The following is a 22,506-nucleotide window of genomic DNA, read 5'->3' as shown; positions in this document are numbered from 1 at the left end:
CTAGTTAATCTTGCTTCCAAGTACAGTTTCAGTGCTCACTTTCCTGCTTGGAGTTTGGGGGCGAGTACTGAGCATCTGTTTGGTATTTTCTGTAGTTTGTTAATTTAGAACAAATCATGTAGGATTCTCTAATTATAATTACTTGGGTATCTGTTTTTCTCAACACAGAAGTGTGAAAGATTGCTGCTATACCTCTACTGTCATGAAATGAGTCTTGATTTTCAAGATCCAGTTCCTCCCACAGTATGTACCTCACTTCTTGCTGCTTTATATTTGTAGCATAATTGATATGTTTCTAATGGCATTTTTATGTCCCATCACAGTCCATTATCAGAATCAAGTTTCATAGACATTGAGTGTATTGAGCATGTTTAATTTTACTTAAGCTGTCTGAAGGGGACTTAAAAGTTGAAGCATTGAGTTGGAAGGGCATTTGCCAGTAAAATTCACCAAGAACTGATTTTGCTTTGTACTTCAAAGCCAGACACAAATACTAAGTGCTGTTTCACAATGCTGAGTGATACCACTAGAAAGGTGAATTGGGATATGTTTGGTTATTTTTTTAAAAATTACCTTGTTTTGCGAATTAGAGTACTCCATAGTACTAATATGAAATTGAATTTATTATTAGCGTGAAATTTATTAGCTTAAAATGGTAAACAATACCCGGGTGCATTAGAAGTCCATGGACACACAGAGTTACCAGCCTGATCAGATGAAAAGCACCTCTTTTATTTTCCTCAGTACAAGTCCATGGGAAAGGAATTCATCAATAAGTAATATACTCCTATGTACCTTTGTATTCCATTTGAATAAGAATTCTTGTTTTGAAGTACATTCCACAGAGTTTAGTAAAAAGAAAGGGCACAAGAGATTAATAGTTTAATATGATGGTCGTGCATTACTAAATTCAGGTATTATAGCATTTATCGTAAAAAGTGAATCTAGTTAATAAAAAACTGGGAAAATATTATAATTGTATTTCATATCATGTATTCTAATTTCTAAAGAAAGAATAAATCTTAATCCTGCAACCACAGCTGAGGATGCCAAAGTCATTGATATCTCTGAAATTTTCCACCATTTCCAAGGACATATTTTGTGACCAAAATTCATTTTAAGCAACCCCTGTACTGTCTCCATTTGAGTGGGTTGCCAGAGTTCTCATACAGTTGTCTTGAGAGTGAAACTTTAAGACGGCTCATTTGACTACATCCAAAAATAACATCCAAATCATTTGCTCCATTGTATGTAGTCAATTTAGGTGGGGTTTTAATTTGTTTTTCTTTGATTTTAAAGTAGGCATTGGGATGAGTATATTTTAGCCAGCAAAACTAACATACATCACTCTCACTCCAGAAACTGTGCAGTTCTTAGGATCATACTTTGAAGATGAGACTAAATCTTGCCCTCTCTCTCAGAGCTAAAGGTTTATAAAACAGTAAGTAATGAACATCACTGCATTCAGTAAAAGAAAATTATTCTCCATTTAGGTTCCTGATTACTACAAAATAATCAAGAAGCCTATGGACTTGTCAACCATCAAGAAAAGACTTGAAGCGACCAATTCATTCTACACAAAGCCGGAAGACTTTGTGGCTGATTTCAGACTGATTTTCCAAAACTGTGCTGAATTTAATGAGGTCAGAGAAGTAAATGCTTTATCTGGTTTTGTAGGTTTAGTTGCTTTCAGGAAAACTGTGGTGGGGGTAGAACTGGCAACACAAGAATTTATGGTGTTAAACTTATGCTGGTGATGAGACTATAGTGAAAACATAGATTACATTTGAAACTATGGGGGTGTTAGATGAGTATGCAGCAGAGATCCTTCCACAGAAGGAAGGAGAATTGTAACAAACATGCTCACAGAATGACAAGACGGCAGGTAAAGAATGGGACGACTGTTTATCATACAGTTGAACGGTGGGTATTTGAGTGGAGCACAAAATGAGAGAGAATTACACCAGGAATAAACGCCTCGGTTGAGTGCTCATCCAGTCACCCTGGGTGGCTGGAAATACTGGCTACCACAGTGGCCTTTGCTTCAGGAAACTGTGCAGCCACCATGACTGGGAATCATGTTAATTAGGACTGCCTAATCACAGAATGTCAGGGATTGGAAGGGACCTCAAAAGATCATCTAGTCCAATCCTCTGCCAGAGCAGGAGCACCTAGGTGAGGTTACACAGGAATGTGTCCAGGCGGGTTTTGGATGTCTGCAGAGAAGGAGGCTCCACAACCTCCCTGGGCAGCCTGTTCCAGTGCTCTGTTACCCTCACTGAGAAGAAGTTTTTTCTCAAATTTAAGTGGAACCTCTTGTGTTCCAGTTTGTACCCCTTGTCCTATCATTGGCTGTCACCGAGAAGAGCCTGGCTCCATCCTCGTGACACTCACCTTTTATACATTTATAAACATTAATAAGGTCACCCCTCAGGCTCCTCTTCTCCAAACTAAAGAGCCCCAGCTCCCTCAGCCTTTCCTCATAAGGGAGATGTTCCACTCCCTTTATCATCTTTGCTGCCCTGCGCTGGACTCTCTCCAGCAATCCTGCGGACACCTTCTATGCTAGCAAATATTTCACCCAAATTAAAAAGGATCTGTAAGCTGGAGAAATTCTAGCATTTCAAGCATTCATTCCAAAGCACTTTAACACCCTGAAGGCATACCTATATATTTCACAGCATAACCCAAATTTTTTTAATTTATTTTTTAGTTAGGATTTAGGAGGTTTTAGAATATCTTTATATAGCTGGTTTGGCTCTTGTAATTGGTGTCTGTGATAATTAATTGGGGAAAAAAGTCATTGGGGGTGTTGGTCAAAAGCTCTACCCTTGCCCTCGGCTTTGCAGGCTTCTGCTCTTTGGGACACGTGTTCCACAGGTGCCATTTTTACCTCTGATAGATATTTTTGTAATTTGTAAGAGCACCTGAAAGACCTCATTTATACCTAAGTATACAGCTATTTCATGATGCACTGACGTTGTTAATTCACCCAACAGCCTGATTCAGAAGTGGCTGATGCCGGCATGAAACTTGAAGCGTACTTTGAGGAACTTCTGAGTAACCTTTATCCTGAAAGGAAGTTCCCTGTACAACCCAACTGCCAGAGTGAGAAAGATAATCTGGAACTTACCGACGACTCGGACGATGACTTTGTGCAGCCCCGGAAAAAGCGCCTCAAAGGAGAAGAGCGTCAGTTGCTTAAATGAGCCACGTGTGCTACGACGAACGTTTTTTAAAACCTGAGAATATTTATCACTGCTAATTGTGAAAAGAGGAAAAAATGGGACTACTTTGACTTGTAGGTTTGTGGATATTTACTAGACTTTCTACTCCTTGTCTGAAACACAAAGGCACATGGAGAGCTTCTCTGAACTTCCAAACTTTCATCATCATTCTGGAGCAGCACAGAACTTGCCATTTGCCTTGGGCGACAGCTGTTTGACTTTGAGCAAGACAAGAAGCTTGTATAGAACTGAACTTTACAACTTTACATGGGTTCAACATGTGGCTTTCTGAGTTTGAAGAAAATGTGATCTCACCAGACTTTTAATTTCACCAAAGGCATGTGGCTGGCCATGAGGTGGTTTCTTTGTACTGTATTTAACACAGGCCATGAAAACAGATGGTGTAACATTATTGTCCTGCAATACTGACTGGTACAATGAAAGTGTAGTTGCCCCCAAGGAAGTTATTGGTAATTTTAAAATGTAAGGGAGAGTGTATTAAAAACAACTTTTAAAAAACAAGCAAAAGCCAGAAGTTGTTTGAGAGTTTTTAATGGAGGAAGCAAGGGGCGTAATTATTTGGTTTGTGACATTTTTGTTGCCACCAGCAAGAAACAATGGTATTTCTGTACCATTTTGTTTAACAGGTCTCTCAAGTTTGATGTGTCTCTGTTTAATGGAGTTGATGGCAAAGTCTTGAGTTGGAAAATGTTTGTTTGCACCTATCAGTCTTTGTGTGTGTTTAAAGGGAGGAAAAAAGCATCCTTCCTGTGCACAAGCTCTTGTTTTTCCAAATTTCTAAATACGATATTGTCGGTATGCAAACAGCATCGTTGTTCACTTGAAAGTACACAAATTTGAAGAGTTGGAGAAAAAAGATAGATATTGCTCTTTAGCCCTTCATCTGTCCATGTTAAAATCACCAGAAGGTGAGGACACATTAGCTTTTTTTTTGTTCTGTTTGTTTTCCAGAAGCACTGACAACAATATAGATGGTTGTTTCTGCCCTCAGAGATTGCAGAGTTAGAGAAGTATTTGTCTATGGCTGCTCCCGCTCTTGGTTTATACCCTTCATTTATGTCATCTTAAACAAAAACTGAGCTTTCAGGAGAGTGGGCAGTCTGTTGGATTAATTGAGCTCTGATTGTGCCAGAATTTTGCAGTTGGAATTACTGAAGACATCAGAGTATACACAGAACTGCTTTTGACTTGCTGTGTAGCACTGGTGTGGTGCTGTGGGTAGATCAGTGACGGGTCTAGATCCGAGTTCTGCTTGTGCCTCCCTCCTGTGTACATCTGCGCTCAGAAGAAGGCCCTCACCAGGTGAGATGTGCGCTGCGTCCCTGTCACAATGGCACGTGGGCACTACTTAAAATGTAGGGGACACTTCAAAAGAGCGCTCGGTTGTGTTTGCAGCAGGCCTTTGACATAGCTTTGGAGTTTTACCACCCCAGAATACCAGAAAAAAAAGGAAGAGAAGTGAAGAAGCAGAACGGGACAGTGAGGTGAGACCATTCTAACAAATGTGCGATCAGTGCACTCGACAGTAGCACAGACTCAAGAAATAAGAGGCACTGCCATCGTGACATTTGAAGTCTTAAAGATCTGGCAATGCCTAGAAGTCCCGTCACCAAGTTTATCAGTGCTTCCAGAGGAAGGTGCTGTGGGTTGCTCTGGACCGTAAGTTGCAGGAACAGAGTTGTTGGGGGATTTATCACATTTAGAGGTGGTGTTACACCCCTCTGCAGCTTCACAATCAAGTTGTTCTCCCAGTGGAAGATCCTGGGGGGAGGAGCGCAGATGTTCTCCTGCAGTCCAGTTACTTATCTGTCTGCTGTGAACTGTCTGAAAATGTCTCTTTAAATAAGCCAATGGAAAATTTGACTCAACTTTCATCTTGTGATCTTGAATGTCACCCTAAGAACCTTCAGAAATGGGCGCTGCAGTGAGGTGTGAGATGTTAAATTTAACTGCTTTATTTCAGATGGTATACACACAAAGAGCTGAGGCATGCTGGGTGGTTTTTTTTTTTAAAGGAAAGTAGTGTATTCTTTCAAGCCGCTATAGCAAAGAGCGCATCTACATTGTGTATTTTTCCCCCTTTGCCTCAGTCCACTGAATGGTGGCTGTTACTGAAGAGTCTTCATCTCACTTCATGGTATAGATAGAAAGTATCTATTTATTGAATCATGAGAAAATGAATGTCTGTAAGATATATGCCATTTGTCTATACAAATCATAGCTCTTCCACCATTCAGCTGCAACTTTTAATAATGGAAATGGTATGGAGGAGCAATCAACATCAAATGCAGCTCGCAGGAAATGACAGATTCCAAAGGTTTATTTCTTTTTCCTACCCAATCCAACATCAAACACTCGCTTTCATTTTACTTGCTAAAAAGGGAAAAGAAAAAAAATACATAAAATTAATATAATGCACATGAAAATGCATGGATACAGGGGAAAACAATATGGATTTGGATATGTCCAAAAGTTCTTGCCTCTGACAGGCAATCCCCGTGACTGCCTTGAGAGTGGACTAATGCTGCCCTAATGAACTGAAAGAAGAGTAGATAGGCTTTTTATCTCTCATTGTCTAGCTTTCACAATAAGTTGCTTACTTTATTTAGTTAGTTAGTTAGTTAATTTAGGCCTAGCTTTAAGGAGCACATCTATTTCCTAGAGCCTTAGAACTTCCATATTGCCATGTTAAAAGAGCTTTTATATCACATATTGGAGTTCCCGTATGGATGGGATGACTGTACTGTGTGAGGCCCTCAGACAAAAGTCAGAATTCAACAATCCCTGAATGACCATGTGCACAAATGTAACCTCTGAAATGACCGCGAGATGAGAGTTAGCAAGTTGAATTTAAGATCTGCTGGTGGCTTTTCTGAATACACAGCTAGTTGTGCAGATTTTTATTTTTCCATCTTTTTGACTTGTGTGTGTAGAGTCCAGCAGCTGGAACTTAAAACTCTTATTTGTAGCAAGGAGGATAATAACTCTATTAAGTCCCCAAAGAAGAGGGGACCCCATTAATGAGTCATTACACTCCCATTTATCTCGACCACTGTTAGCCAAAGTTAATGCAACTGTAGCTGAATCAAAGCTGACCTTTTAGGTCTAAAGCAGTTTTAAGTGTTTTGCTTAGTAATTTTCTCTAAATGCAACCATTTGAAGGCCCAAGTGACTCTCTGGCCTCTGTGCATGGGCTTGAATTTCACCCACAAGGGAAGAGTAAGTTGCTTTGTCCACTTCCTTGCTTAAACTTTGGTTATTTTTTTTTCCCCAGTCTTTTATAGAATATCATTTAGATCTTTTAAATGGCATAAAAATATAAAAGACAAGGATTTCTAAAAGACAAGCAATTAAAGAAGCAGGCAGTTGTTAATATGTTGCTTTTCTGAAAACCCTAGGGTCAACTGTCCCAGGTATCTTGGGCAACCTTAGAAGATGTGACCCAATGAAGTTAAGAGCGTCTATGTGTATATATGCAATGTGTGTGTATATATGGGCTTTTTTTTAAAGCTTCTGTCTTGCTCTAGGCTGCTAAAGAATGTGGATTATTTACCCCATTGTCCTCTGATTTATACAGGTAAGACTGCAGAATAACAGGCAGTGCAGTGTGGACACGCTGCAAGCACGACATGAAAATTTCCGTGCTGGTGTAGCTGAAGCGACTGGAATCACAGAACTGCTCACCACCTCCTGAAATGAAACTAGTGCGACTTGGGCATGGGAGGCTGTCTGAAGTTAAACTTTCCCGTTAATCTTTGCGCTTGGTGTTTTGGCTGATGGCTTTAGAGGAAACACTAGCCACAAGGGCTTAGGTAACAGACTGATGCAGTTGGGGCTTCTGACTTGAATTTGATGCAGAAATGGCTTTGGTGGTTTAAGTTTTGGTTACATCTGCTGTCTTCTCTTCCTGCAGCACAGGCAGAACAGAGTCTGTGCCTGTGAAGTAGCAACTTCAAGTTAGGACTGGGGATGTTTAGATGTTTTGGGATGCTTAGACTGGATATTAGGAAAATTTTGTCATGGAAAGGGTTGTGAAGCACTGGAACAGGCTGCCAAGTGAATTGGTGGAGTCACCATCCCTGGAGGTGTCCACCAGGACCCCCAGGTCTCTTTTCCCTGCACTGCTCTCTAACTCTGTACTTGCCCTTGTTATATTTCATTAAATTTTTCCCCACCCAACTCTCCAGCCTGTCCAGGTCTCGCTGGATGGCAGCACAGCCTTCTGGCACGTCAGCCACTCCTCCCAGCTTGGTGTCATCAACAAACTTGCTGACAGTGCACTCTATTCCTCCATCCAAGTCATTGATGAATATATTGAATAATACCAGCCACAGTACCGGCCTTTGAGGCACTCCCCGAGATACAGGCCTCCAACTAGACTCTGCCTCATTGACCACAACTCTCTGGCTTCTTTCCTTCACCCAGTTCGCAGTCCACCTCACTACCCAATTGTCCAGACCACACTTCTTCAGTTTAGCTGTGAGGATGCTGCGGGAGACTGTCAAATGCTTTACTGAAATCAAGATAAACCACATCCACTGCTTTACCATCTTCTAATCCACCTGGTTATGTCCTCACAAAAGGCGATGAGGTTGGTTAAGCATGACTTCCCCTTGGTGAAGCCATGTTGACTACCCCTAATGACCCACTTATCCTTGATATGCCTTGAGATGGCACCAAGGATAAGTTGTTCCATCACCTTCCCAGGGATGGAGGTGAGGCTGACTGGTCTATAGTTACCCAGGTCCTCCTTCTTGCCCTTTTTGAAGACTGGAGTGACATTTGCTTTCCTCCAGTCCTCAGGCACCTCTCCGGTTTCCCATGACTTAGCAAAGATGATGGAAAGTGGCCTGGCAGTGACCTCAGCCAGCTCCCTCAGCACCCATGGGTGCATCCCATCTGGACCCATGGATTTATGGATGTCCAGATTGCTTAATCAGTCCCTAACCCAGTCCTCATCAACCAAGACAAGCTCCTCCATTGTCCTGACTTCCTCTGGGGCCTCAGTGGTACGGGGCTCCTCAGGACAGCCTCCAGCAGAGTAGACGAAGAAAGACAAAGAAGGCATTCAGTAATTCTGCATTCTCTGTATCTTCTGTCACCAGGGCACCCACCTCATTCACCAGTGGGCCTACATTGCCTCTAGTGTTAGTTTTATCTGCCGTGTATTTGAAGAAGCTCCCTACATCCTCTAACAGCAGCCTTATATTCTTCCCAAGTGGCCAGCCCCTCCTTCCATGATCTGTAAACTCTCCTCTTCCACTTCAGTTTGTCCAGCAGTTCCCTGATTCTGGCTGAATCATAGTCTACTAGTTTCTAAGTAGCATTTAGATACAGGGGAGTTCCTGGAGGGGTGACACAAACCTGCAGTGCCCTGTCCTTGGTCTCGATGGGCAGCGTGAACGCAGAGATGGCACAGACAATGCACACCGATGCGAAAAGACACAGGGCCCCAATGAAAGAAGCGTTTATAAGAACCTGCAGGCAAAAGAACAGTTCAAACATCAGCTCAGTGGTACTGGGGGGCTGGCAGTTAACTGGGAATTAAAGGATGGACAAAGGGTCACAAACACCTGAAAAACTCAACAGTAGAAAAACAATGTCTTGTGAATCTAAGAGCTTTCCAAAAGTAACAAATGCTAAGCTCTGGGAAAAGATTTTTGCAGATCTGCATTGGGCAAAGAAAGACCACATAAGCACTCTGTGTAAACATCAGATAAAGAACTAATGAGTTAAGGAGGAATCAAATGCAATGTTTACCAACATAATCAAGCATGCTCTTACTTGTGATATAAATGGGGCCACCATAGCTCCAACACGGCACAATGACCCACTTGTTCCCATCCCCAGGGCTCGCATTGTGGTGGGATAAACCTAAAAAACAAGGCCAGAAAGTAATCTCATTATCTCGAGAATGATCTGTAATATGTGTCCTTATTTTTCCTTTTTTTTCTTTTAATTTTTCTTCAGAGAGGCCCATTACACTATCAAGGGCAGCTAGAGTGATAAGAGCTGGAAAGAAAGGTTCCTTTGGTTCTCATTTGTGCCGTTACCAACCTGATCTATTTTGCCCCAAGTAAAGTATCAGGGCAAGTAAATCGAAGCTGGATGTGACTCCCCTGCTGTTTGTTATGACCACGGCCTTTCTCCCAGCTGTGCTGGGCAGCTCACATCAAAGTCACAGCGGACAGGCTGGGTGATAATGGAAGAATTGAATTTATATTGCTGGGCCCTGCATCTGGAAAGCAGAAAGAAAGGATATCGTCTGCAGCCTTCAAGGCTGCCTCTTTATTTGTATCAACAGCACTTTTGTTTAGCAGGAGGGAAAAGAAAAACAGATCCCAATAAGAAAGCTCCAGGATTAGAAAAATATGCTGTGTGTATTTTCTTTCTCACATCTCCCAAACACCTGTGCTGATAAAACAGTTATCTGAAGTTAAGCAAAACACATGCATAAGTCCTGTTCAATATCAATAGATCTTAGGAGGTATAGTTATATGAACCTTTGTTTTACTAGGCCAAGCCAATGGAGATAACCTACTTCAAGAAGAGTCCAGGCTTGTGGCCAGAAAAGGAATTTTCCAGAAAGGGAAGTTTGGTTTTGATCAGTGATTAAATTGTGAGTAATATGGATTTATGATATTGCTGTTGCAGCAATAGTCTGACCATCAGCAGCATCTAATTCAGGAGTATTAAAAGGTCAGTATTTAATCAAGGCTGGTGCATGCTTAAATATAGTGTGCTATGAAAAAAGTACCAGGTGAACCCAGATGAAGCTGCTTCTGTTTGCTTTTTGTCACTTTACTGAGCCTAGAAGGCGAACTCTACAAACCTAGGAGGTTAACTCAACAACAACAGCAACAAAAAAAGCACAACACTACCTACTTGAACTCATGGCTCCTGAGTTGTGTGCAGGGCAGACTCTCTGAAGGATTTAAATTACTTGTGGACAGAACACAACAATTTCCATTAAGTGAAAAAAATCATATGCTACCTCATATACTACATCAGTACCTTTAGTGCTGGAAAAGGTTCCCTTCAGTGGTAGCTTATTTTCTAGCTTTGCAGGGGTTGGGGAGGAGAAAGATAATAAGGTTTGGAAGATGATGGTACACACCATCATCAAAAATAACATATTTCTGTGGTAGCTGACCAGCAGGTGACTCTTCTTATACCTGTTCTCGTCATCTCCAACTATTTATCTGATTTATTCTCTCATCTCAGATAGGAAAACAGTGTGGTAAAGAAGCCAGAGAGCCATAGTTCAAGAAAGTTGACTAACTAACTAGTCAATAAATAAGGCAACATTGCTGGCTACAGGCAAATAAATGGGTTTCATGCCCCAGAACAGGTTAATGTACTTTCAGGAGAACCCACCTCTGCTGTGTAGATGTAGATGGTGTTGAAGTTGGCTGAAACCAAGGCGCGCAGCATGAAGAGAAACCCGATCGTGCCTGCGCTAGAGAGGAAGCCATGGGGAGCAAAAAGTTAGCGCCACTGAATAGTGGTCACCAGAGACACAGCCTCATATATTCACTGTGCTGGGGCTTTTACCAGCTTAATGTAATGGAAAGCATATGGAAAAGTTGATTGCTGACAAGTATAATCTTTCTTTAGTCCATTGGTAAGGCATGTTTGGTAGCAGGCTGTTGCATGTGAGGTCTCCTTTAGACCAGGTTTAGGGGCTGGAGGGGATGATCTGAACAGGACAGCGGTGGCTCAGCTGGTGCCCTCAACATTATGGTCAAGTCTGACTTCCAGCCTAACCCTTGCTTTCTGTTCCTCTATGAAACTATAAATGTGCTGGCTGGGCTCACTTTCAAGGAAAACTGAAAATAACAATAATAGCTGTACAGAGGTTGGTGCCTTAATGAAGAACTGTCAGCTCCCCGACAGGGGCTCGTTTAGCTTAACAACTACATGCAGGCTCCCACCCCAGCTCCCAAGTGTTTCAGCCAGTCTCCAGGGCCGGTGACCACAGGACAAGCAACAGAGGTGCATGTCCCTGGCAAGCGGCCCTAGGGCTGCCAGGCAGATTAGGGGAAACTTGGGCTAGAAGCCATCCTGATTTTCTGTAACCATTAGCTCTGCCAGCTTGAGCGGGACCTTTCTTACACATCCTCACAGATGAACCTGATAATTACAGACTCATGGCAGGCTTTCCTTTCATGCCTTGAGCTCCTCTTGAAGTGCCCAACTCTACAGGTTAGAGGAGATGTGTAGCATTGCCAAAAACAAAAGGAAGGTGGAAAAAAGAGACTGAAAGAAAAATATTACTTCTTTGTGGTGGATGTTGTTCACATCACTTTTCGTTTTCCAGACAGCACTGGAAAGCAGTTAGTTATGTACTTAGTGGAAGCCAGATGGGCTCAGTAATACCAGTGGGTTGCTCTGCACACCCCTGCAGCACAGCATCTGCTGCCGCAGCTTTCGTGAGAAGGGCAGGGAACAACTCAGAGGGGGTTTTTTCAGGTCTACAAGAATTAACTGGCCTGAGTGGTGACCTGAGAATACAACAGGTATTCTGTCCTCTGCCCACAGCATGGCACTCCTCCCAACAACACGCATACACTGAGCCAAAAACACCCGCACGCTGAGCGAGACTACCTCGAGACGCAGATATTAAGGAGAAGAAAGAATAGCGCTGTACATCCCATGGTGATACACAGGCTCAGGCGTCTTCCGAGGAAATTGATGCCGAGAATGTTCAAAGGATTTACTGGAGATGAAAAGGACAACAGTAAAATGTTAGATGACTGAACTTTAATGATTGTCTGTCTTTATAGATTTTATGCAGCGTGCCTCAAAAATACCTCTCTGCATCCCCCAGCACCTACCAAATGCTCTTCAAAATGCACAAACCCTATAATTTTCTGCCTGTACCCAAACTGTGCAATTTGCCGTCTCTGTTTTGTTTGTCCTTCCTCTCAGAGGATGCAGCCTGTCCTCCTCTGAAATTGCCGTGCTGTACTACAGCCAGATACCAGCACTGGTCCTGAGCCAGGCAAGGAAGGCACCTGCTGAGGTAGCACCACAGGCCTGAGTGGGTTTGCTCCCTCCAGCCACAGCCCAGCCACAAATGCTGGGGCCCAGGCTGTGCCCCGTGGAGTCCCCAAATGAGCTGGGAGCCAAGCAGGCACCTGAGTCCATCACTGGAGTGGTACCAGCCCAGCTGCACCTGCAGGATCCAATACCCAATTGCTGAGATATGAACCAGGGAGAACATTCGTCTCCCAGGAGCATTGCAACATGAGACCCACACACAGTGCAAAGTTCTCTCAAGGGTGCCGTGTGGGTGCCTTTGGGCCGTCCTGCCATCCCTCAGCGCTCTCAGGCCGGCTGCACCAGGAAGCATTTTGGTTTCCTGCAGATCCCCTGGGCACTTAGCTGTAGTGTTCACATAGGACCTGCTCCTGAGGTCACTGTCTCTTTGAAAGGAGGGCACCTGTGTGGGGCATTTCGTCATATCAAGCTAACTATTGTCAATCCTTGCTTATTTGTGACTTTCCAACTGCTATGTCAAGGAATTTGGGAAGCCAGGCTCAGTTCTGCTAAGTTATAAGCCATTTCCCTTGGAGCTTAACCAAGTCTTTCAGTAGGTACTAGCTGCAAAGGAGGTGTTTGTCTCTGCTGTTGGAAGGACCTGTGCTGAAGCTGACTTATCCCCCTTGGGAGCAATGCCCTTCCTTGTCCATTGCCACCAGCTCATGGCCTATGTCCCTGACTTTCATGTGAAGAGCTTGAGCCTGGCAACACTGAGGACATGTGTGACCCCAGGCACATCACCAAAGCTGAAAGCTTTGCAGCAGGTATGAGCTGGCTGCGAGAAGCGGATGGCAGGGCAGGGAGGGGAGGGGAGGTTACGTGCGATCTCTCCAACTGTGCTGATGATCATGGTCTGGTAGGCGTTGGGGCTGAACAAGCGGCAGTGGCAGGGGCTGCGGCTCTCCTCGGACTCGTGGCTGGAGTCTCGCACCGGTGGTGCCGCGGAGCCACAGACGAGGTCCCGCTCCAGTAACTCAGCACTGGCCAAGATGACGCCGTAATAAGCAAAAGCGATGCCAAGCCTGGTGGGGGGTAAATGCTGCAGTGAGCGGCGGCAATGATGGGGAAGGCCCACTGCCACCTGTGTCCATACACCTTTCGCCCTTGGAGGATCCCACTTCAGCTCATAGCTTGTCTTTTTCTTGCCCCTTAATGCTGTTTCTTGTTCTACAGCGGGTGACCTGGTGCAGTCATACTGGGAAGAGCATGGCCCCTCAGTTCCTCTCCTCACACAGTAAGTGGAGACATTTCCAAACAACCTCTTCCCAGAGGACCAGGGAGATCTCAACATCATGCCCCAGTGCTTGAGGCTCACATGAATGAACTGTTTGGAGTTTTTTTGTCCTTATTCTTTCTGCCCAGAGATTTTTCAAAAGGAGTTTTCATTAGCTGGCTGGAGAAGCTCACATCGTACCCTGGCTGGCTGTCAAAAACACAGGATTGGTGACGGCAGCCTGGTTGTGTCATTATCAAGTAATTCAGCGTACACCTAATCATAACCAGGCTGAGATGTAATTTTCACTTTTTTATTCCCCCAGCAATTTCAGAAGCAAGCAGCAGAATTTGGGCTAGGAAACAAGCTGCCTGAGGAGGTGGGGGATGCTCGGGGCATGGGGGGGCAGGAATGCAAACCGAAAAACACATCAGTGACTCCTGGGAGGACTAGGAGAGAAAGGAGGATTTTAAAAAAATATCTATATAAATCATAACACTCATACAATTAAGGAGAAAAAACAAACATAAACAATTCAAGGCCTGACTTAGCAACATTTTGGGTCAATGAGTTCCCACGGACCCATTATTTATACGTTTCTATTCCAGACCAAAGTCAATGAAACATGTATTACCCTTGCATACAGCTACCAGGATCATTGCATATGAAACACATCTTTCCCTTCAATCTTAATTTTCCTCAGCCTGTGGCACCAGTAATAGCTACTGAGTTTCTGTTGAAGCCCTATTTCACCAATACATTGGCTGGTCTGCAAAGGTGGTACATTTGTGCTCCTCTTGGGAAGAACACGTTGTGGTTTAACCCGAGCTAGCAATACAACCACGATAGCCACTCACTCACACCCCTCCCTTCCCCATCCCCCAAATAGGGGAGAGAATCAAAAGGGAAGGGAGAAACTTGGACTGAGATAAAAGCAGTTTAATAAAATAACAAAATACTAATACACTATTAGTAAATATATATATATATAAAATAGAAATAGAATGTAAAATAAAAGATACTCAAAGCATTTCCTCATGAACTACATCTGCACCAAGCAGCCGGTCCCAGGCAGCAGCACCTGGTCCCAACAGGCGATCCCAGAGAGAGAAGAGAGAAAAAGGCAGAAAGGCCCAGAGGCCTCTGCAAAATGGCAGGATGACAAATGGCTGAACTAAAGAAAGTCCCAAAGAGAATTCCCCTAAACCATCCCAGGTGCAACAAAGAGAGCAAAGAAGCGAGAGAGACCAAAAGATCCCAACTCTCCTTAAATATGAAGCATGACACTAACGGGATGGAATACTCTTATTGATCAGTCTGGATGTCAGCCAAGCTCTGCCCCATCCAGCCCCCTTCCTCAATACCTCACACCTGTGGGCAGAGCGCTCAGAACATCCTTGGCTCTAAGACCAGAGCAACTAAAAACATTAACTCTGTCCCGGGGTGTTATCTTCTTGTCCTCAGACAAATAATGACCATGTTAGCTACGAAAAAGAAATGTTTCTAACTGCATGAAGAATATTAACTAATTTTCAGTCAAACCAGCACAACACATTTGCACTGAGAAGGGAAGCTGAGCCATGGGCACATCGCTGGGCACGCTGCAGGCAGGTGTGGGCTCTCTCCTGCAGCTCTTGCCTGGCTACCACCCCACCTCTCCTGAGCCACCGTGTCCTGAGGAAGGGCTCCTGGCATCCTGCACCATCCTGCATGTCCAGCCTTTTTCTGCCTATGTTAACACTGACTGACACAGGGTGTCTGAGGCATGGTCTGAGACCAGGACAAGCCTGCAGTGACCCACGCTTGCACACTCCTCCTGCAGCTGCCAAGTGTCTGCAGCCGCCTCCTGAAGGAGAAGGAGTGCCTTGCAATGGCAGAGTCAATGGGAAACTTCTGCTCCCTGTACACGTTCAACTGAGAGAATGAGCTGATAAGCAAGAGGGGAAAAAAAATTTAAAAAATTTTAAAACCAACTCTTTTTTACCATATGATCCATATCTGCAAAGTGGTTCTGAGGTATTTGGGGTGGATGAGGTCCTTGAATCTTCCTCTCCTTTCCTGCAAATCATTTGATAGAAGGTTTTAAAAAAGGCACCTTTCACTCAGGGACAAGTGTTCTGCAGCAGGAGTCCTGACCCCCCCTGCCTCAGCCCAGGCTGCTGGTGGCACAGACAGATGGTGCAACACAGCACTCCACCAGCCCTCTGGAGAGGAAAGTCCCTCTTCCCAAAGGATGCCCACAGGAGGATGCGCTGCAAAGGATGGAGGGGAGGAGAATAGAACACCCTGAGCACTCCTGGCCCCACAGGACCAACCCCCAACTCCCAGCAGTCTGGCCCCAGCATGACCATCACAATGCTGGAGGGGGACCTGGTTGTGGTGGGGGCCAGCACTGCTGGGGCTGCTGGTGGCTCCCATTGCCCCGCGTGTCGGGGAGAGGGGCCCAGCATCTGCTGCTCTGCCTGCAGAACAAGTTTGTGACTATGTGCATCCTGCTGGGAGGCCTGAAATGCCAGTGAGCAGAGAGACAAGCAGGCACTGGGGGGCCCTGCCTGCCCCCCTGCTCCCCAAGCACCAGCAGCCATCCCAGTGTCCCACCACCAAGGGGAGACAAGTTCACAGAGATGGTTTGGCTTACCTTTATTTTTATTTTCCTCATCATTGGTTGAGCCTGAGAGGGTGCACACCTAACAAAAACCTTTCCTGCAGCCAATGCAGGTCCATTACTTAAATTCAATTAAACTACAGGGAAGCTTTAATCCTAATTAATTCCCATACAATAGGAACATCTCACATGAATTGCTAAGGACAATGCTTGGTGCCTGTGGGGTTGAATAAGCAGCAAAGAGGTCCAGGAAAGGGACTTAAAAGAGCTAGGTAATAATTTTGTGGCCCTGGACAACATTATCTAATCTTCCTCTCTTGGCACCCAGCTCCTCTCCTGCTACCCCTACAACACCCACACTTGCTCTTGGGCATTTTGGTTGAGTAATGATCAACTCCTGAGCTGCTCAGCTGATTGCAGGTACAAATGGCACTAGGCCTGAAATTACTTCTGCTTTGACCTTCTTCTGCTGGCCCATGGTTCCACATTCAGGGACCTGGGGTGCTGGTACCCAGCAGACAAGCCTGGGCAGGGACTGGGAGAAGCCACTGGGAACAGTGGGTTGACCTCATGGCAGGGACCAGCCACAGCCCTGAGAGGGACCCCAAGGGGCAGGTCTCAGGTGTCCCAGCACAGGGGTCATCCCTGTGGGATGGATGGGCAATCAGGAAGAACGTGCTTTACTGGGAGCCTTTTTTGTGGTAAAGGAAGCAAATATTTTCTCAGTGTAGTATTTTTCTGAGTGAACACAAAGACTGTGGGGGAAAAAAAAAGGCAGAAAACTCAATTGCATTTTGAAGGTCAAGATTACTGTCTCTCCAAAAGAAAAATGACATCTTGGTCATCACATTCGGTAGTTGCTTGGGAAAGAACACAGGTGAGAAGGGGAAGACAGGCAGAGCAAGACGTGCTTGGCTGTCCTGCTCACTCCACAAACCCCAGACGATGGCAGCCCTGCCTGAGACGGAGGGTCCGGGCAGGGCCCCAAGCTCAGATTACCTTGGCGGGCTCCGTCAGCACCCCCTCAGGCATCACCGCCCCATTCATCTTGGCGATCTTCTGCAGCGTGGCCAGAGCTGCTGCCACGTTTCCCGTGGAGACGTTGTACCGCGCTGACTCCGGGATGAACTGAAAGTGGAGCGGCATCAGAAAGTGTTTCTGCATCTCTCTGGCCATGCAGCCCTACTCACAGTTTCCCGTCATGGCCAGGAGGCCAGCCAGGTTAGCACAACCTGAACTGGGGAAGCCTATTGCCTCTCCTCCTCCTCAGCCATGCCTTGGGACACCCCTGCGTGTCCCAGCTCCCCATGCCCTATTCTGGGGGGCTGACTTTGCCTGGCAAACCCATATCTTGGTCCAGCTCCCAAGCCAAAGATGTGGGTTTAACAAAAATTGGGATGAGGGGCATGTCACATACTCAAGTGAAAATCTTGGAAGACTCAACAACATAATTAAAAAAAGGGGTACACAGAAAAAAATTAGGAACAAACTCACTCACCACTAGCATTTGCAATGTTCACTAGTACCTGGTGATCTCCCCAAAGTAAAATACCTTTTTATTAAATTATGGCTCTATTAAATTATAAACAATGACATGTGTATTACTGAAAGTAGAAGACTCCTTTTTAAAAGGTATGTATATTGGCCATGTTTTTTATTTCTTCTGGACTAAAAACTTTTGCTACCCATTCTTTCTGGCAAAAATAATCGGAGAAACCAAATGTCAAAGATATATAACTGGCTGTTCATGGCAATCTTGCATTTCACTGCCCAGGTAGCACCCCAGGTGGACTTGTGCATTCATTCAGCTTCAGGAAGGGCTTACACATCTGCAGTACCCATGAGCACCATAAGTAGGGATTTTCTGCATCACTCCCCACAAATAACATGGTCAGATCAGTATTTCAGAAACACGAGTGGACCTGGGGAAGCTGCAGTTGACCATGATATCCATTTGCTGTGTGAACACTTAATTGAGGCTCCTTCCCTCAGCCCTAGGAAATGTAAAGATTGAAAAGGGTGTGCAGTGACCAGCACTAGACTGAAGGTATTGTGATTTTTTGTACATCCCAGCTAGCCTGTCTTTCTCTTGATGCTTCTGGGTGCCTGGGGAAATGCCAGCTTGCTGGTGGTGTGGTGAAGAGCAGGGAGAGGAGCTTTTCTTACCTTGAACACCAGAATGAGAAGGATGCCGGGGATGGAGGCAATTCTGATCAGCCACCGCCAGCCAATGGTTGGGTTCACCACTGACGCCAGGCCAATGATTAACAAGGATCCTGTCAACCAAAACACCTTTCCAAGGGAAAGGAATGGGTTAAAACATGAACATAAGGAAATTATTGGTTTATTTTCTTCCCTTTTGGTCTGGTTTGATAGCTAGGTGGGGATCTGTGCTAAGGAGCACTGAGGTGCAAACGCTGCCATCCCACAGCTGTCTGAGAAGCTGAGCTTGGATTGAAGGAAAGAGGGAAAGACTAGGATTTGGGGAGGGATGGCTGAAGATAGCCTCAATTAGCTCCAGATGAAAACAGAAAACTTGCTGTGGCTACCATTATACTTAAAGCCAATTCTTTTGTTATTTCAGTCACTTCTCTGCTAATGTTCCTGCCTGTCAAGTTTCCTCTTGTCTAATCTCTGTGGGGAAGCAGCAGCATTACAAGCACTAAAGGCAAAGACAGACCAGATTTCCACTGCTGGAAGCTGGTGAGTCTCCACTAAATGCAATGCCAAGATATACCAACAGAGAATCTGTCCCCTTGATCTGCAAAGTATGTTCCTCCCCAAAGTCCACTTGCTGCCATTAGGAGACATGCCCCTTTCCAGGGGACTACCCAAGGGAGCTTAGCCAGCACAAAGCACAAACAAATACATAAAAGCCACAGCATGTTTGTGAGTAATCTATGGGCAGAAATAACAAATTTCTGTGGAGAAATACAAGATTGTTCTTTTTTTATAAACCTTTATGTTTCCTATGATACTATAGTGATGAAGTGCCGGGATCAAAGAGGCAGTAATGAAAAGCAAATCATCCCTGCCACCAACACCATATACAAACACTTTTGGTTCAATAGTCAGTTGAATTTGAGCACTCGGTGAGGCCTCCGCAGATCATCTGCTCATGCAGAAAGTGCCCACTGCAGAAATCTGGAGTAACAGCCCCAGTCACGTTTGCTGCGGTCTTTGCTCAGAAAGTGGTCACAACCCCCCCAGCATGTCTTCAGCCTAATTTGGGACTACCCTATCCTGAGTAAAGCCCCGTGCCATCCCTGAGCAGGGACAGAGAGAGGCACAAATCAGGATCTCATCTGAGAACCACCTCATTAACCACTTGTCGTCAGGGATCCAAGGAGAAGGGGGCAATGAGTCCAGGGCTGGAGGAGGCCAGTGGTGCTGCCAGCTCCAGTGCCTGACAGACAGCCCATCGACACTGACCCCGTTAGAGTGAGCAGCACAGTTATCAGTAGGGAGACCGAGCGGCTGGATGTCAGCCATCACTCAAGTCTCCGGGCAATATTCGGAGCATCCCATTATTTGAAAAGAAATTGCCTCTCTTCTTCAGGGAGCTGCCTGTGTGTATCTTTTAACACTGCAGACACCACGTCGCAGGGTGCAGGAGGCAGCAGGCACTCGCTCAGACCGAGGCAAGTGTGGATAGTCTGAGAGAAAGGCTGATGTGCTGGCTACCCAGCTTCCAAACAGCAGTGGGACAAATCTCCTGGGACTTGGGGCTAGGAGAAATAGTAACGTGCTCACTCTTACCTGAGATAAGGGCAACATGTATCCTCGGTATTTGGTGGGCAAAAATTCCGTTTTTATGATGAGCCTAGCAAAAAAAGGGAAAGAAATGCAGAAATATGGCAACAATGAGAATTTCCGTACTAATCAAACAGCAGTTCAGCTCAGTCAGTGCTGGACATTGCTGCCTATAGATACCAAGTGGTGGTAGATGCCCCATCCCTGGAGACATTCAAGACCAGGCTGGACAGGGCTCAGAGGAACCTGATCTAGTTGAAGATGTCCCTGCTCATGGCAGGGGGTTGGACTAGATGACCCTTGAAGGTCCCTTCCAACCCAAACTATTCTGTGATTCTATGATTCTTCCACCACTGAGCACCCAAAGATGGGGGATCCCTGCTCAATAAAACTTCTACTCAGGCAGGCAGCAAATTACATGGCACAAGTCCCCCTGCAGGCCACTGCTCTAGGATATAGGCAAGCAAACACTGCAGTCTGTACAGCAGGAAACCTATGGGAGGGTCCTATGGGGAGGCTGAGGTGTCAGCGAAGGCACAGAGTATGCTTGTAGAAATGAATGATTTTTAGTGAATCGTATTTTTTTCATTAAATAAAAGAGTCTGTTCCACTTCTTATCAAATTTATTGGATAGCCTTTGTGGGGAGGGCCTGGCACTGGCATCTCTCAAGCTCACAGGAGTGAATTGTGCTTCCTTGGCTGGAAATAGGGGTGGGGAGAGACCCACATTGGGTCCTTCTGTCTCAGCTATTGAAGTGTTTTATGAAACGTGTAATCTCCCTCCATCCTCACTAGCAGCCTCCATGGCCAGGGAATGGGGGCTCTCCTGCAAGGGAGGCAGCCCTGGGAGCTCAGAGAATGCACAGCCCAGGTGCACAGTGCTGTCTCCTCCCAGCAGCACTCATCTCCCTCCTGTCCTTTGCTTTGGCACAGGGCTCTTGGGTCAGCATGACTGACTTAAAGCTTTCCTGCATGGGAAGCAATCAGGCTTTGAGGAACCATGGAAGATGCTGAAATGTTGCATTTGCTTCCCTGAGAGAGTTGCAAGAAATAATTTATTTTGCCAGGCTCCTAGTGAAGAGGTTTTTAATACAGTGAATTCCTCCTCTCCCCTTCCATGTCCCCCTTTCTTCCCCAACAGGACAAAAAGTTTAATTTAAGTGGGAACATTTTATATCTGTTTGAGGAGAATTTGCTACTTAAGCAGAATTGTTGTGACTTTTTAATGAGAAAGCGGCCTTTGCTCATCTGTTACCTGTCTAATTCTTTTTATAATATATATGCTTAATAATCCTTCTGTCACTGGCTTAACATAAACCAGCTACCCCCTCTATTCCAAGGAGTCCTTGAGAACTGCAATTTAGGTCAATCAACCAGGATTCAGTGAAATTACAGAGCGGCATTTTGTTTCAGGTGGTGTGGGAATTTGTTCCCCTCTTCCCTTCCAGCCCCCATGGAGGCCCCTTCCCCACCATCTCCTCCAGCACAGCCACAGCTTACCAGGCTCAGCACAAGGCAAACCAGGAGCTCCACCAGGGCCAGACAAAATGAGCTGAAGGTCAGCTCTTGCTCTGAACCCAGGAACTCAGCCCCTCAGGTCCATGGGTGCCCCCACTAACCTCCCCATGAAGGCTTCTGACTGCCTTACCCTTGTGCGTGGCCCGCCACGCCGCCTCCTACCATGGCCCGCAGGAACACGAACCAGATGTAGGATGGGGAAAATGAGGTCAGCAAGGAGAAATAGGCTGCCCAGAGGAATGAGAGCAGCAGAATCTGCAAAAGGGGAAAGATTGGGGTTACCAAACCATGAGCTCAGGCCGGTGTGTGGCTCCTGTGGGGCTCAGAAAAAGGACATGCAGCCCCAGGTGCTCACTCACCTTCCAGCGGCCATACCTGTCGGCCAGGAGCCCGAGCACTATGCTGAAGACCATGTAGCCAAAAAACACCATCTAAGGGGATTTAAACACAAGCTGTAGAGGACCCATGCCTGGCAGCACCAGGCAGCTCTGCTCTTTGAACTGTAGGTGAGCTGAAAGCTTTCTGGGCAGCAGGACAAACTGCAGCACCCAGAACCATGAGCGAGGTGGCTTGATTTCCTTCAGGTAGTCACTCACTGTTTCAGTCCTCAAAGCTGGAAGTTGGATGGTAGGGACTTCAAAATAAGAATATGGAAGCAGGGGCTTGTTTTGGCATTACAGTTCTGGGCACAGATGTGTGCTCACATCAGCTTGCTTTCTGGTTTTCTGCAGTTGTGGTACTGTTCCTGTCCCTGAGAGGGAATTTATTTGGCCCACTGGGAAATAACGTACTTTGCAAAGTCTTTGGTGGTGTCCCTGACAATGACCACATGATGGATGACATGCATGGGGAGAATACAAGTCACTCACCGTTGTCACTAAAGCCACCTGCCAGTCTTGAAGCTGCCACTCGCATCGGATGAGAGGGGACACAACAGCTATTAGCATGATCTCCATGGCTTCAACCACCTTCGGGAACAAGTGTGCATGTTATCAAGAAGGGAAGCCACAAGGAGCCCACTGGGGAAAGTTCATTAGTCCTACAAAACCTGCAGTCATAGAAGTCCCACCAAGCCTGCAGCCACAGCAGTCCCACCATGTCAAAACAGCCCTGCAAAGCCATGG

The 22,506-nt window shown here is 45.6% G+C and overlaps 2 protein-coding genes across 2 annotated transcripts in view; one reads left to right on the top strand and one right to left on the bottom strand.

The window, feature by feature from the left end:
• Positions 1 to 3,755, top strand: part of TRIM24 (tripartite motif containing 24) — a 63,407-nt gene extending 59,652 nt beyond the window's left edge. Inside the window, exons 17-19 of the mRNA XM_065038057.1 lie at positions 169 to 243; positions 1,494 to 1,643; positions 3,000 to 3,755. Of these exons, the coding sequence (XP_064894129.1) occupies positions 169 to 243; positions 1,494 to 1,643; positions 3,000 to 3,209 (435 nt within the window). The 3' untranslated portion in view covers positions 3,210 to 3,755. The remainder of the gene's footprint in view (positions 1 to 168; positions 244 to 1,493; positions 1,644 to 2,999) is intronic.
• A 4,427-nt stretch (positions 3,756 to 8,182) lies between these two features.
• Positions 8,183 to 21,813, bottom strand: SVOPL (SVOP like). The gene is made up of 11 exons (XM_021284636.2): positions 21,742 to 21,813; positions 21,513 to 21,637; positions 19,871 to 19,934; positions 18,278 to 18,403; positions 17,111 to 17,239; positions 15,491 to 15,564; positions 13,113 to 13,315; positions 11,856 to 11,967; positions 10,626 to 10,707; positions 9,033 to 9,122; positions 8,183 to 8,726 (listed from the first exon to the last, which is right to left on the bottom strand). Exons 1-11 carry the CDS (start codon positions 21,811 to 21,813, stop codon positions 8,565 to 8,567), a joined length of 1,239 nt encoding a protein of 412 aa, XP_021140311.1. The 3' UTR covers positions 8,183 to 8,564.
• Between the last annotated feature and the right edge of the window lie 693 nt (positions 21,814 to 22,506).

This window comes from Columba livia, chromosome 1 (genome assembly GCF_036013475.1).
Source record: "Columba livia isolate bColLiv1 breed racing homer chromosome 1, bColLiv1.pat.W.v2, whole genome shotgun sequence".
Lineage (NCBI taxonomy): Eukaryota > Metazoa > Chordata > Aves > Columbiformes > Columbidae > Columba > Columba livia.
Note: the sequence above shows the minus strand (reverse complement) of the source record. Positions and strands in the feature narration are given on the sequence as shown.

Bases quoted from the DNA above. Each gene is read 5' to 3' on its own strand.
- SVOPL (XM_021284636.2), bottom strand. From the start codon at position 21,813: ATGGTGTTTTTTGGCTACATGGTCTTCAGCATAGTGCTCGGGCTCCTG. The intron at 21,638-21,741 runs GTGAGTGAGCAC...CCCCTTTTGCAG, and splicing joins ACAGGTATGGCCGCTGGAAG to ATTCTGCTGCTCTCATTCCT. The intron at 13,316-15,490 runs GTAAAAAAGAGT...ACCCCCCACCAG, and splicing joins TTGCAGATATGGATCATATG to GCTTGGCATCGCTTTTGCTT.